This window comes from Malus sylvestris, chromosome 13 (genome assembly GCF_916048215.2).
Source record: "Malus sylvestris chromosome 13, drMalSylv7.2, whole genome shotgun sequence".
Classification (NCBI taxonomy): domain Eukaryota; kingdom Viridiplantae; phylum Streptophyta; class Magnoliopsida; order Rosales; family Rosaceae; genus Malus; species Malus sylvestris.
Window position 1 is genome coordinate 6,556,973 of NC_062272.1, and position 12,699 is coordinate 6,569,671.

The 12,699-nt window shown below is 37.6% G+C and overlaps 2 protein-coding genes across 3 annotated transcripts; one reads left to right on the plus strand and one right to left on the minus strand.

Moving 5' to 3' along the window:
* The first annotated feature begins 2,882 nt into the window (after positions 1–2,882).
* On the plus strand, positions 2,883–8,162 carry LOC126597560 (L-tryptophan--pyruvate aminotransferase 1-like). Of its 2 annotated transcripts, XR_007614284.1 has the most exons (6): positions 2,883–3,039; positions 3,307–3,613; positions 4,461–4,753; positions 4,871–5,175; positions 5,508–5,785; positions 8,103–8,162. XR_007614284.1 is itself a non-coding variant. In XM_050264356.1 (5 exons), exons 1-5 carry the CDS (start codon positions 2,918–2,920, stop codon positions 5,705–5,707), a joined length of 1,227 nt encoding a protein of 408 aa, XP_050120313.1. In that variant the 5' UTR covers positions 2,883–2,917; the 3' UTR covers positions 5,708–5,851. The 2 variants fall into 2 exon arrangements, 1 of the variants encoding a protein (XP_050120313.1); XM_050264356.1 differs by lacking the exon at positions 8,103–8,162 and having other exon boundaries at positions 5,508–5,851.
* A 523-nt stretch (positions 8,163–8,685) lies between these two features.
* LOC126597559 (AP-1 complex subunit mu-2-like) lies at positions 8,686–12,315 on the minus strand. The gene is made up of 11 exons (XM_050264355.1): positions 11,920–12,315; positions 11,534–11,680; positions 11,363–11,425; positions 11,105–11,281; positions 10,910–11,013; positions 10,226–10,333; positions 10,013–10,109; positions 9,785–9,882; positions 9,554–9,695; positions 9,326–9,448; positions 8,686–9,102 (listed from the first exon to the last, which is right to left on the minus strand). The coding sequence occupies exons 1-11, from the start codon at positions 12,046–12,048 to the stop codon at positions 9,004–9,006; spliced, it is 1,287 nt and encodes a 428-aa protein (XP_050120312.1). The 5' UTR covers positions 12,049–12,315; the 3' UTR covers positions 8,686–9,003.
* Between the last annotated feature and the right edge of the window lie 384 nt (positions 12,316–12,699).

Below are 12,699 nucleotides of genomic sequence, written 5' to 3' on the forward strand. Positions count from 1 at the left end.
TGATTAAAACTGTCTAATTGTCTTAATGCCTAATCACCATTAGAATATTTAGAAAAGTAATTTGATACAATTTTGGTCAGAAGGTTCCTTGAAATTGATGTTGGCTTCTTGTGGTTAATAATTGTAATTTCACTTAAGATGAACACCACGTCTTAAGGGTTGCATGGTTTTTCAAAGAGTTTTCATAAAACTTAATGAGTCTCTCATGTTCATGTTTGATCCGAACGTCCGGACGGGTTGCATGTTAGATATACGTTCTATGTTGGAGGTTCCAAGTATAATATATATTAGGAAAACCTAACTTTCAAAATATGCATGAGTAATTCATAAGTAATTGGAAAAATTACGTAGGATTGTTAAGGTGACGGCTGAACCCATGACTTTTACAAATTGATTTTCTTTAAATTATTCTCTAGTTAATTTATTTAATTGTTTTAATTTAAATTCGTTTGTATTATTTTAAATTCCAAAATCATCATTTTCACAACTTTGTTCTAAATAATTAGCTAAGGATTAGTATAAATACAAATTATTCATTCAATCCCTATGGAAACGACCTTGCTTGAGTTGCTATACTACGACAACCTTGTATTCTTACAAATATTTTTAAGTGTTTTTATCCCTACTTTTGCAGGTGGTAAAAATCTCTATCAACTTGCTGTTGCCAGTGCCCATCATTGGTTCATTCATCAACTGGATGTTCAAAACGCTTTTCTCCATGGTGATTTGCATGGAAACTCCTTTTGGTCTTCGCCGACAGGGGGAGAACATTGTATGTAAGCTTAACAAATCTCTATATGGACTCAAACAGGCCTCTAGAAACTGGTTTTCGACTTTTTCAGTCACCATTCAAAATACGATTTATCAATAGTCAAAAACTGATTATTCTCTTTTTACCAAGGCTCAAGGTACTTCATTTACTGCAGTCCTTATCTATGTAGATGACATACTTCTTACATGAAATGATCTTTAAGTGATGGAACGCCTCAAAACATTTCTTCTCACACGCTTCTGCATCAAAGATCTTGGTGATTTGAAATATTTTTTTGGCATTGAATTTCTCATTCTAAGAAAGGCATTTTCATGTCTCAGAGAAAATATGCACTAGACATTTTGCAGGATTTTGGATTTATGGGAGCACGCCCAGACAAGTTTCCAATGGAACAAATTTGAAACTCACTCCCACTAATGGAGCATTATTAGGTGATCTCACCAAGTACAGAAGACTAGTTGGACGATTGATTTATCTTACTGTCATTAGGCCTGACATAGTCTTTTCAATTCGTACATTGAGTCAATTCATGCATAAGCCTCGCAAACCTCATTGGGATGCAACTTTACGAATTCTCAGGTACATCAAAGGTACTCCTGGTCAAGGTTTGTTATTCCTTGTCTTTGACAATCTTGAGTTAAAGGCTTTTTGTGATTTCGATTGGGGAGGTTGTCGTGCCACAAAAAGGTCAGTTACAAGATATTGTGTTTTTCTTGGAAATTCTCTCATCTCATGGAAATCCAAGAAACAAGACAATGTTTTTCGATCATCTACAGAAGCCGAATATCGAGCTATGGCCAACACATGTTTAGAGTTAACTTGGCTACGCTATATATTTGCAAGATTTAAAAGTTTTGCAAAAGGCTCCCACATCATTGTTTTGTGACAATCAAGTTGCACTATAAGTTGTAGCTAATCCTGTTTTTCACGAGCGAACGAAGCATATTGAAATTGATTGTCACATCATTTGAGAAAAACTGCAAGCTACAATGATTATTTCCTCACATCTACCTACACGTTTCCAATTAGCAGATTTATTTACAAAAGCCTCGGAAAAAGATCAATTTGCGATACCACGCGACAAGTTGGGAGTTCATAATATTTACTCTCCAACTTGAGGGGAGAGTATAAAAAAAAATCATGTAATATATTTTGTAATATATTTACCTAATATGGTATATGTCAAATCCCACCAAAAGAGGGATACGATTTTCTAGGACATTGATGTAGGGTTAATTGGTTGACCCAATGGTGTATATATTGTACTGTAAAGTTTATCAATAATACATACGAAATCATTCAGTCTGCTACTTTCCATTGCTTTGCCATTTAGCCATTTTAATATTCAACATGCCAACGGTATTGTTTACTTCAACGAAAAATCATATTTTTACACTAAAAAATCAATCCTGGTACTATTCATTTTACCCTTTATTTTGTCCTTATCGTTAAAACTCAAAGTTTTCAAACAATTTTCATTAGTTTTCCTTTTTAAGATACTGATATGAGATTTCCATACCAGCCTTTTAATATCTGGATTTACTATAGTTTACCAATTTCTCTAGAAACGATCTGTAAAATAGACTACGTAAACCAAACAACTTAGACGTCTTGTTTAAATACACATGTTTGCAATCTATCTGCACATGTACATATATTTAGTAAATAATCGTGATCATTTACGTCAATCTTAAATAATAGAAAAATTAAATTTATTAATTACCGTGAGTTCAAAATGTAAGGTTTCACCGTTTGGTGTGGTTGGTACCTGAACATTATAACGGGAAACTTAAAATATAAGGTGGGCACATACAAAAATTCCTCCAAAATTGGAAAGTAATTAATTTAGAAAATCTTGCCATCAAACAGAATTGTTTAATTAACCAATACGGTCATTGCTGTTGAGATTTGTTCCTATTTTTTGGGAGGTTCTTAGATTTTCTAAAGTTATAAGGAATATGGTCAGATTTTCTTACGAAATAGGAAGGAATTAGGGTTGATGCACCTCTCCCCATATTATTGGGTGTCACTGAAGGTAGACACCCTCTCCATATGTTCTATAAATAGAGGCATAAGCACAGAAGAGGAGACCCAACTTTGAGACCTCAGACAAATTAATAGCTGTGTATTGTTAGAGAAACAGAGATGACAATGTGCGGCACGGAGAACCCTACTTCCAATAACAAAACCTCCTGTGTGTCCCCGGCCAATGGTAACGGCATGACACTGCCTAGTTTTCCATCCGACCATGTCCTCAATCTTGAACAGTAAGTTCTCTCCTTAGCTTCTTTATTCCAAGTAGATCAGAGAGGATGCAACATCTTGTTATTTACTGTAGGTTAAGGTCGAGAATCTTTTATAGCTCAGTTCTTGATTTTCACATTTGGATTTTGAATACGAATGTTTTACAATGCATTATTCGTTTTTTTTCTTTCTATAAAACCATATTTTCCAACAACTGAGTTTTGGTTAGTTTACTAATTAGGTTAACATGCAATCGACATTACTGGTGTTTCCGGTTTTGGTGATGACAGGGGCGACCCGACAGTGTTCGAGTCCTATTGGAGGAAGATGGGGGACAAGTGTACGATGGTGATCTCCGGAAGCGAATTGATGAGCTACATCAGCGATTTCACCAGCGTGTGCTGGTTTTTGGAGCCAGCATTGGAGGCGGCGGTTAGAAGATTTCATCGTACGGTTGGAAACGCCGTCGTGGACGGTGATCGGCATATCGTGGTGGGGACAGGCTCGACTCAGCTCTATCAGGCTGCGCTGTATGCCCTCACTTCCCCCGGCAGGTCCGAGCCCGTCAGCGTTGTGTCTGCCGCCCCTTACTACTCGGTGAGGCTCTCTATACTCGTTGACATTTGGCAACCTTTTATTATGTTGATCATGTGTGGAACTTGATGTTGGCTTTGTTATTTTTTTTTTTTGTCAACTGCAAAAGATCAACAAAATGCTGCTTCAGCTTCACTGGTTATAAATTATATCAAATTAAGCGTGCTTTCAGCGGTTGTGTTAGCTATGTTCAAGGGCCGATTAAATTGGGCCTGTCGAGATTTCTTCTATTATAATATATCTGCTATGTTACGTTATTTGATGATCAATCTTGATCACTCAATTTATATCGATAGTTTTTTGTCATAACATGTTAAATGCACGTCTATACAATATATGAGATGAGGCAATCAATCTAGATCAGGGATAGTTTTATATTAGGTAGTTTGATTAGACTTAATATTTTTAAACATAACATGTCAAGTCTGACGGACTAAGAAAGCTTACGTCCACATATATTTATGCCATAGTTTTCCCTTGGTATGCATGCTGCGAAGGTGTTCGAGTTGTGAGGAGACGAAATTACGAGAAGACTGTCGTGGAACATGCAGATGTTCTGCATGGGAAATGCGACAAAGAGGCAAATATGTCTTTTTGAAAACATAACAATGCATGTTTGAGAACATGCAGCAAACATATGCAAGTAGCCCCGTGTTTTGAAACCCTTGGATCGAAATTAAACATAGTAACATGGGCATGTCTTGTTTATTGTTAACCACCTCTTCCACTCAACCTTAATTAGATCCTCTACGCTTTAATTACTTGTTTTCCTTCTATTAAACTCAATGTAACTTTGTACTTCGAGAACATTATCAACTAATTGTAACAAATATTTACTTATTTGTTCTAGTCATATCCGGATGAGACAGACTATCTTTGTTCTGCGTTGTACAAATGGACAGGTGATGCATATGCCTTTAACAAAACTAGACATGGACCTTACATTGAGGTGGTCAACACCCCAAACAACCCCGACGGCACTCTCCGAGAGGCCGTCGTAAAGAACAGAAGTGATCAGGGGAAGCTGATTCATGACCTGGCCTACTATTGGCCTCAATACACCCCAATTACTCGTCCGGCCGATCATGACATCATGTACTTCACATTCTCCAAAAGCACAGGACATGCTGGTTCTCGCATTGGGTAAGGAGCCTTTATTGACACTTAAAAAAAAGTCATCAAGAACTAGTTAAAGTGCAATATCTTCGTAATATTTTTTGTACGCAATTTGTTCAATTGGTTTTTGTTTTCTTTGATCAGATGGGCCATTGTTAAGGACAGAGAGGTTGCAAGAAAGATGTCAAAGTTTGTAGAGCTGAGTTCACTTGGTGTGTCCAAGGATTCACAGCAACGAGCTGCAAAGATAATGGGAGTGATCTGCGACGGATATGAGAACTGCAAGTCCACTGACAACTCTGAGCTCTTCTTCGACCACTGCCATCAAATAATGGGGAACAGATGGGAGAGGTTAAGAAAAGTGGTCGAGCAAAGTGAAGTTTTCAGCCTACCCAACTACCCCAAAAAGTACTGCATCTTCTTTGGAGATTCCGTTGAACCATATCCAGGTAAAATCATAATTATTACTCTCTTTTTGCAACTAACTCACTCGAAACATATTTGGAAACTTAAAACATGCTGGCTTACATAAATTGGATATTAAAATCGTTGATTCTTCATTTTCTTGCGTTTTAATGAAACATGAGTATTGACGTTATTCCAATTTCTGACTTCTCATATGTTTATTACCACATAATAATACAAAGTGTGAGTTGGATTTCACGTTAAAATTCGTAATCCAGTACCTAAAAAACAGAATCACAACTTCCCCGATAGATGTAATTATAATATTTATAAAGTTGTGTCTTCCAATATTGGGAATGTTATTTTACAATGCCAGCATTTGCATGGATGGAGGCGGAGGAGGATGTAGACACAGAGAAGGTTCTGAGAGGACAGATTAAGGTACAAGGAAGAACAGGGAGGCGCTTTGGGGTTGATCAGAGGTACGTCAGGATTAGCATGCTGAGCAGGGAAGACGTGTTTAACCACTTCTTGGAGAGATTATCAACTATCAAGTCCGTTACTAATGGTCATTAATTAGCTTAATCTGTTAATGTTAAAGAAATAGAAAACAGAGTTATGAGAGAGAGTAGCAGAGAACAGAGAGAGAGAGAGGTAAGAAGGTAAATGAGATTTTTGTATTGTTTTCTTAATGATGGAGTAATTACAAGTGTATGTATTTATAGTAAACTAGTCACTCTAACAGACTTCCTAACAAACTACTAATCTAACAAACCACCTAATCTAATTACACATGGCAAGATCTCAACCATACAACATTATATTCTAACTTCCCCCCTCAAACTCAAGATTGGGGCACCTAATCATGAGGTTGAAGCAGTCAGGTTCTCAAATAATCATTAGTGCAGTATTCCTTGCAATTGGAGAGTGAGGTTGCTGCTGCACAAAGTCTCTGCAATAAGAAAACCCTCCTAGCATCTTGAGCTTGTATATTATTGCTATATCATGTGTACCATAGTAGCCAAATCAACGTAGACCTGGTGCCCCCACCCTTGTCACAAATTCTCATATGATAGCCTAACTGAATATCGAATATACATCCACCATTGCATAACCGAAATACATAAAATCTTCTGAACTCATGTGCAAGTGCAACAGTTTGAGCAGGAACACTAATGTCCGTCTTGTTGTCAGAGTTAAGAACATGAAATGTCACTTGAATACACGATTGTAAACCCATTGAAATCAATTGAGATTATGTACCTTCGTTGTCAATACATTCCAAAACTTGGTCTTTGACATCATCTAAAAACATTTCATCTTCTGAAACAATGAAGTCCGAGAGAGAACCAGACTTGCAATCATAAACCGTATGAATTTCAACATCAGAATTACTCTGTAAAGGTGTTTCATGTTTCTGCAGGATGACTGGACAACCTAGTTTGAATTGTTGATCCAATGGGCTTTGACATGATTCAGGGGTTGAAACTGAAGACTGAGCATTATGTCTGGGATAACAATCATCATCAAAATGATCATTCTGTGAACAAATTTGATGTGTAGGAAAATCAGGTGGTGGAGAATTAAAATTTGGAGATGGCGGGGAGCCAAGAATTCCAGGTGAAAGTTTAGGAAAATACTTGTAGGTTGCACCATTATTGTAATGAAACCTCCCTTTACCATGATTCTTGAATCGAAAATTGATATACACACCATTATAACCATCAACATTATTATCTAAGTGTGATTGGCATGAACTAAAATTGTGTTGAGCATGATAACCATTATTGAAACCAGCATGTAACTGAGAGCTAGAGAGAGGAAAGAAAGAACCTTGTGTCTGACAGTCACCAAATTTAGTTACCACAGTAGACAGAAGGGGTGCCACAGAAGCACAATCCACAATGGCTTCCTGAGCGAGCAATTGTTGACGAAAGTTCTCGAGTGAAATAACACTCTCACGCCCTCTGATTACACATTTAAATGTGTTGTATGTTGCAGGGAGTCCATTCAACGCAATGAGCACAAAGTCTTCATCAGTAAGTGTGACACCAAGAACAGAAAGTCCATCACTTGCTTCTTTAATTCTTCGAAGAAACTGGGAAATTGAATCTGATCCTTTCTTCATGTTGTAAAGATAAGTCTGTAACTTGATTATACTGGTTTTTGTACTTGGTAAGAAAAAATGGTTTTGGAGACGAACCCACATCTCTCGAGAGCTCGTGCTACCAATCACACATGAAATTGCGGATGAAGAAAGTGTTGCAGTAAGGAGCAACATCAGAGCATAATCGTGCATTTTCCATGCTTTAAACTCATCTGATTCAGGGCTAGCAGAGGAACCATTTTGGAGTACTGAATGTGCAGAGGTTGCTGCATACTGAGGAGGACACAAATTTGATCCGTCAACAAATCCCATAATGCCATGGCCCTCAAGCAGCAATTGCAACAGAAAGTGCCATTGAAGGTAATTGGTCTCGTCCAACTTGACAGAAACGGATGTAGAGACTGAAGAAATCAAGCCAGTAATTGGGGATTGCAAGATTTGCAATTGATTTGCAGTGACCATTTTAAGAAAATTGAGAGGAAGATTTCACTAAGGAAAAAGGTCGAACACCTTATGTGCAACAATTTGCAGCTTGAGAAACACATACATGGGTAGTCGGAGGTGCCCGGAAACACAAAGAAGACACAAGCACAGCACAAGAAATGTATAGTGGAAGTTAACGATCTTCAAGAACCAATAATGGAGCTCCAAGAATCAAGATTCTAAAGCTTGGACACCGACGATTGAGGTGGTGAAAGACGACTCCACCAAAGAACTCAACAACCACCACGAAAAAGAATCAAAACAGCGGAAGAACACAGGATCGGAGTTGGCGATTAGCCTAGACTGGCGATGATACCATGTTAATGTTAAAGAAATATAAAACAGAGTTATGAGAGAGAGTAGCAGAGAATAGAGAGAGAGAGAACTAAGAAGGTAAATGAGATTTTTGTATTGTTTTCTTAATGATGGAGTAATAACAAGTGTATGTATTTATAGGAAACTAGTCACTCTAACAGACTTCCTAACAAACTACTAATCTAACAAACCACCTAATCTAATTACACATGGCAAGATCTCAACCATACAACATTATATTCTAACATAATCTACTACTTAACCACAGCGATCGCACAGAGTTTCACTCAAATTCTGCACACCTTACAAGCTACGCAGGCATATTTATTTTAAAACTAGTTTCTATACCTAATGTAATAGTAAACCCGTGAGCAGTTTATTATCGATAAAGTGAATAATTTTCATCTTATAAAGACATTACGCTTTGAGAAAACCTTATTTCTACCCAATTTTCTTTTCATTTTTATCTCATTTGTTGACGCGATTGGTTCCAATATTTGGTACATAAAACCTAAGTAACCATCCCAATAAATGAAATCAAAATCGAATCAAAGTGCGGGTTTTTCAATGCACACATAAAGACCAATTCGAGTATATGGCCGATGATAAATGGTTGAAACGAGCCGATGTTTCAAAACGAATCTCAATCAAAAAAAAGAAAAATATGTACTAATTTGGACAGTCTCCAGACAAATAAGAATCGAATCCAAAACCACAATGACGAATCTTAATTCAACGTGCTGAATAAATCTACCATCCGGTGACGATAAACTTAAAACATTGTTAGATAAACCTTCATTATACATGCACCAAAGCAAAGGCCAGATAACTCATTCTCAACAAACGACTGATCGCAGGCAACTGGCTCTCAAAGATGGTCCTGTAATCTATCCACCAATTTTGGATTTGAACCATGCCAGATTGTACGTGAGAGCTGCGCCACAGAAAACATCTTGCAGGGGCAACTTTATACCAGTCTTAATTCATACTCGCCAGCCATGGTTATGTATCTCACCCATGGAAGAGCTTGGTATCCGCTTTTTTCAATAATCTTGAGGTAACGAACCTACAAAACCCCAATTTGCTCATAAGAAAACCGCACAATAACAAATTCCTAGCTCTACGATGGCTGATCATTTAACATGTTGACATATGGAATACAAATTCCATCGTTGCTCTGAAATATCAGGTCCTAATACAGGCTTAGGTGCCCTTAACTAAGTTGATTGTAGAAAGAGATCCAGATGTCCCCGAAATAGAGCAAAGCAATCAGGTTCATAAAGGCATACCTGTATTCCAGAAACAGTGAAATATGGTATCTCGAACTTCACACGTATAGGCGCTTTTCTCTCAGGAGTTGATTCTTCAGCTGTTACACTTGGAAGACGAAACTCTGCTCTCAACATGTATTCCTAGGAAATTTGGATTAGAAACAAGATCAATAAAAGGGGATAAAGTGCACAGCATGAGGTACAACATAATAATCTTCTTAAACTAGCAATAATACGAGTCCACACCTTGCCTCCGGGAAAAGATCTTATTTTCCAGATAAGCGCATCACTTTCAGGTGCATATGCTGCAGATCCTAATGATGTCCGAACATCAGGGTTAGTGGCATCAGATACCACAGGAACCTCAATCTCAACGTTTGTTGCAGTACTGTGCAGTTAAATTTTCATGAATACTAAGGGAATAAACATTAGGATACCCAAAGCACAAAGAAATTGATTAAAGAACTTTTTTAATACCTACGCTCCTTGAACTGGCTTCTAGCTTTTACCAGAATCTCAATGCGACTTTTTGAATGCCTTTCAATTTGACATTCAACCCAAATTAGAGGCTTAACCTGAAAGGGAAAATGACGACAATTAACTGGAATGAGATGAGCAATAAATAAACCTCCCCTCCCCACTCAATGCGTGCACAGACACACACAAAGAAAAGAAAACAGAGCATCAGCAGAGCATGAGGGATACCTGTGTACTCAGCCTATATGTCATGAGATCAAAAGCTCCATCAGGTGGTACAAAAGATATTGTCCGGTCATTTTCAAACCGAGCCAAACGAACACACCTAAAACAAATTTTATAATTTAATGTAAGGACTTGCAGGAAGATTAGTCTTATATAAAATCTCAAACACTTATAAGACACAAAAGCAGCACTCAGATAAATCAGAAAGCTACATACTGATGAAATTTGATGTCTTCCAAATCAATGGCCTTTCCCTTTGTTGCTCGCCCTTGTGCCTCCAATAACACTCTATCATTTAAGCCCAGCTTACATTCAGGCATACCACTGCAAGCAAAATGGGTAAGTACTAGTTGCTAGCTGCTACCAGCATATAAAAGAGAAAGGTAGATAGTTAAAAAAGTAAATGGAATTGCTATAAATTACTATGCTACGGTAAATTCTTGTGTTCTGGAGAAGAAAAAAAAATATTGTACAATAGCACAGTGTATAAACGAGACCGCTCTTAAGATGTAAAGCTACCATTCATATCTGCAACTCAGAAAAGAAATTCAATTCCTCTTGTTTTTTTCAGAGATTTTCTCCAAACCCTGGTTTTCTATCTTTGATCTTTCTGTGCATTGGTTTTTGACTTCGATCAAGTTAATGGCTTCGACGAAACAGAGTACTCAAAAGAGAAATTTTAACTAGGATTTATACCACTGTCCTCATAAACATAGTTTCTTCTTACGAATGGATTATAACTCTAGCGTAAACCAAACAAGCTAGCAAATCTTAAACTGACATCTCTACATGAAAATGGATGTATTCACTTGGCATTTAAAAAGCATATCCAGTGAAAGAAGCACAAGTTAGAATGCTAAAGCATAGATTAAAATTAACTGGGTTAGAACAGAAACACACCTCAAATAAGTTCTCATCTTCAAGGCACCAACAACATCAGACCTAATGATTTGTCCATTGCTGTTGACTAGTATATTAACACTCTCCACCACATCCAGGAAAACCTAGGTGAAAAAGAAGAAGAAAGGAAAGTCATCCAATTGCTGTGGCTTCAAAGAAGAGTGAAAACTCTTCAGTTTTTCCCAAAGCACATACCTCATTCTTCTTGTAACGTATCCCTTCACTTCGCCAAGACACCGCATTTGTTACGGCCATGGGAGGTCTCTGTGTAACTTCCATCCTGTAAGCATCAGTCTTGATAAATTCGCTGAGAATCTTGGCTTCAGTATACTGAGGGTAACCAAAGTCCATCATTTCATCGAGCAACTCATACTACAACACAAAAAAACACATCAAATCACAATGTTTCTCAATCAAAATTAAGCAAAATGAAGGGCACAAACATCTCCTTACCACAACCACAAAGTTATCCCTAAGCGATTCTTCTTCTAACTCTTCAAAGTAATGCTTGAACACCTGCCGTCCAATAATCAATTCACTAATTACGCATTTCAAATAAGTGTAGAAACAAATAACAAGAATGAATGAGGAACAAAACCTATCATAATTATCAATAGAGCTTACATCGACTATTCGGTGTAGAAAGAAGAGAAGACTAGCCGCATTGCAGTTCTGCCTGGACGCAGTCATCAAGTAAACATTGTTATGCTGTATAAACAAGTAGCTCACGCCATTATCGTGAACAACTGGATCATGAGATTCCGGATCAACCTGAACCGCATCTCAACAAGCATGGAAAGACAACATAATGCCACCATCAATTTCTACTCTCACAAAACACAGATCAAATCCAAATTTGCAGGGGAATAATTCATCAACAAACGACAATTCAGTTTCGTTTTCCTTCGTTTTCTCGGCAACCAATCAGTTCCCCAAGCAATTACAAGATCAAAAAACGCAGAAATTCTGGAAATTGAGTAAATTTAAGTAAGAAGAAGCAATTTTTTTACCTCTTTCTCGATGAGCTTAGTGAAGAAGCGCTCGGCTTGAGCGGCGGAGACGTCGCCGCGGTAGTCGCGCCAGATGAGAACGCGGCCTTTGATGTCTAGGAGGAACAGCGCCGAGACTGCCCCTGCCATGAGATCTGATCGGCGGTTGCAGAAATTGGACGCGATCTGATTCGGATATAGCAGCGGAGTCGATTGGCGTAGTCGTAGATCTGAATCTGAATTTTAGGCGTTAGGGTTCCGTTCGCCGTCTGCTGTTACTGTTGCAGCATCAACCGCCATCTTCAATCTGTCTGAGAGTCTGAAGAAGAAGGAGTCCGAGTTTTGGAAATGGAGGTGTTCGCGCACCGCGGTGAATATTTTGCTTATTCGGACGTTAGAGACCCGCGCCTCTCTCCTTCTTACGACGACGTTTTATGTTAAACTCCCAAGGTAATCATACCGTTCAAGTTTACAGAAATATTGATATGTAATTTTACAGAAATATTAATGGTAGGTTGTTTTTTATAGAAATTATGAAAATTTGCAATGGAATAGGTATCAGATTTAGTCGAAATTAGAGAAAGTTTCTCAAAAAGTTCAAAAGTTCGAAATCTACAGTAAGTTCCGGTAAATTTTTTATACTGAATCGGTAAATATTGCCGATACTCATTGACTTCATATATCCTGTCGTTATAGGATGAAGTTTGCATTTCACACATTTTCCATTCGATCCTTAATTTTTTGGATATTTTGAGAGAAATATCAACAATTTCGTAGATATTTTAAACATTGCTCTTATTT

Bases quoted from the DNA above. Each gene is read 5' to 3' on its own strand.
- LOC126597559 (XM_050264355.1), bottom strand. From the start codon at position 12,048: ATGGCAGGGGCAGTCTCGGCGCTGTTCCTCCTAGACATCAAAGGCCGC. The intron at 9,883-10,012 runs GTATCCCTCATG...TTTCCCTTTCAG, and splicing joins CATATAGGCTGAGTACACAG to GTTAAGCCTCTAATTTGGGT. The intron at 9,103-9,325 runs GTATGCCTTTAT...GGGGTTTTGTAG, and splicing joins TCACTGTTTCTGGAATACAG to GTTCGTTACCTCAAGATTAT.
- LOC126597560 (XM_050264356.1), top strand. From the start codon at position 2,918: ATGACAATGTGCGGCACGGAGAACCCTACTTCCAATAACAAAACCTCC. The intron at 3,040-3,306 runs GTAAGTTCTCTC...TGGTGATGACAG, and splicing joins CATGTCCTCAATCTTGAACA to GGGCGACCCGACAGTGTTCG. The intron at 4,754-4,870 runs GTAAGGAGCCTT...TTCTTTGATCAG, and splicing joins CATGCTGGTTCTCGCATTGG to ATGGGCCATTGTTAAGGACA.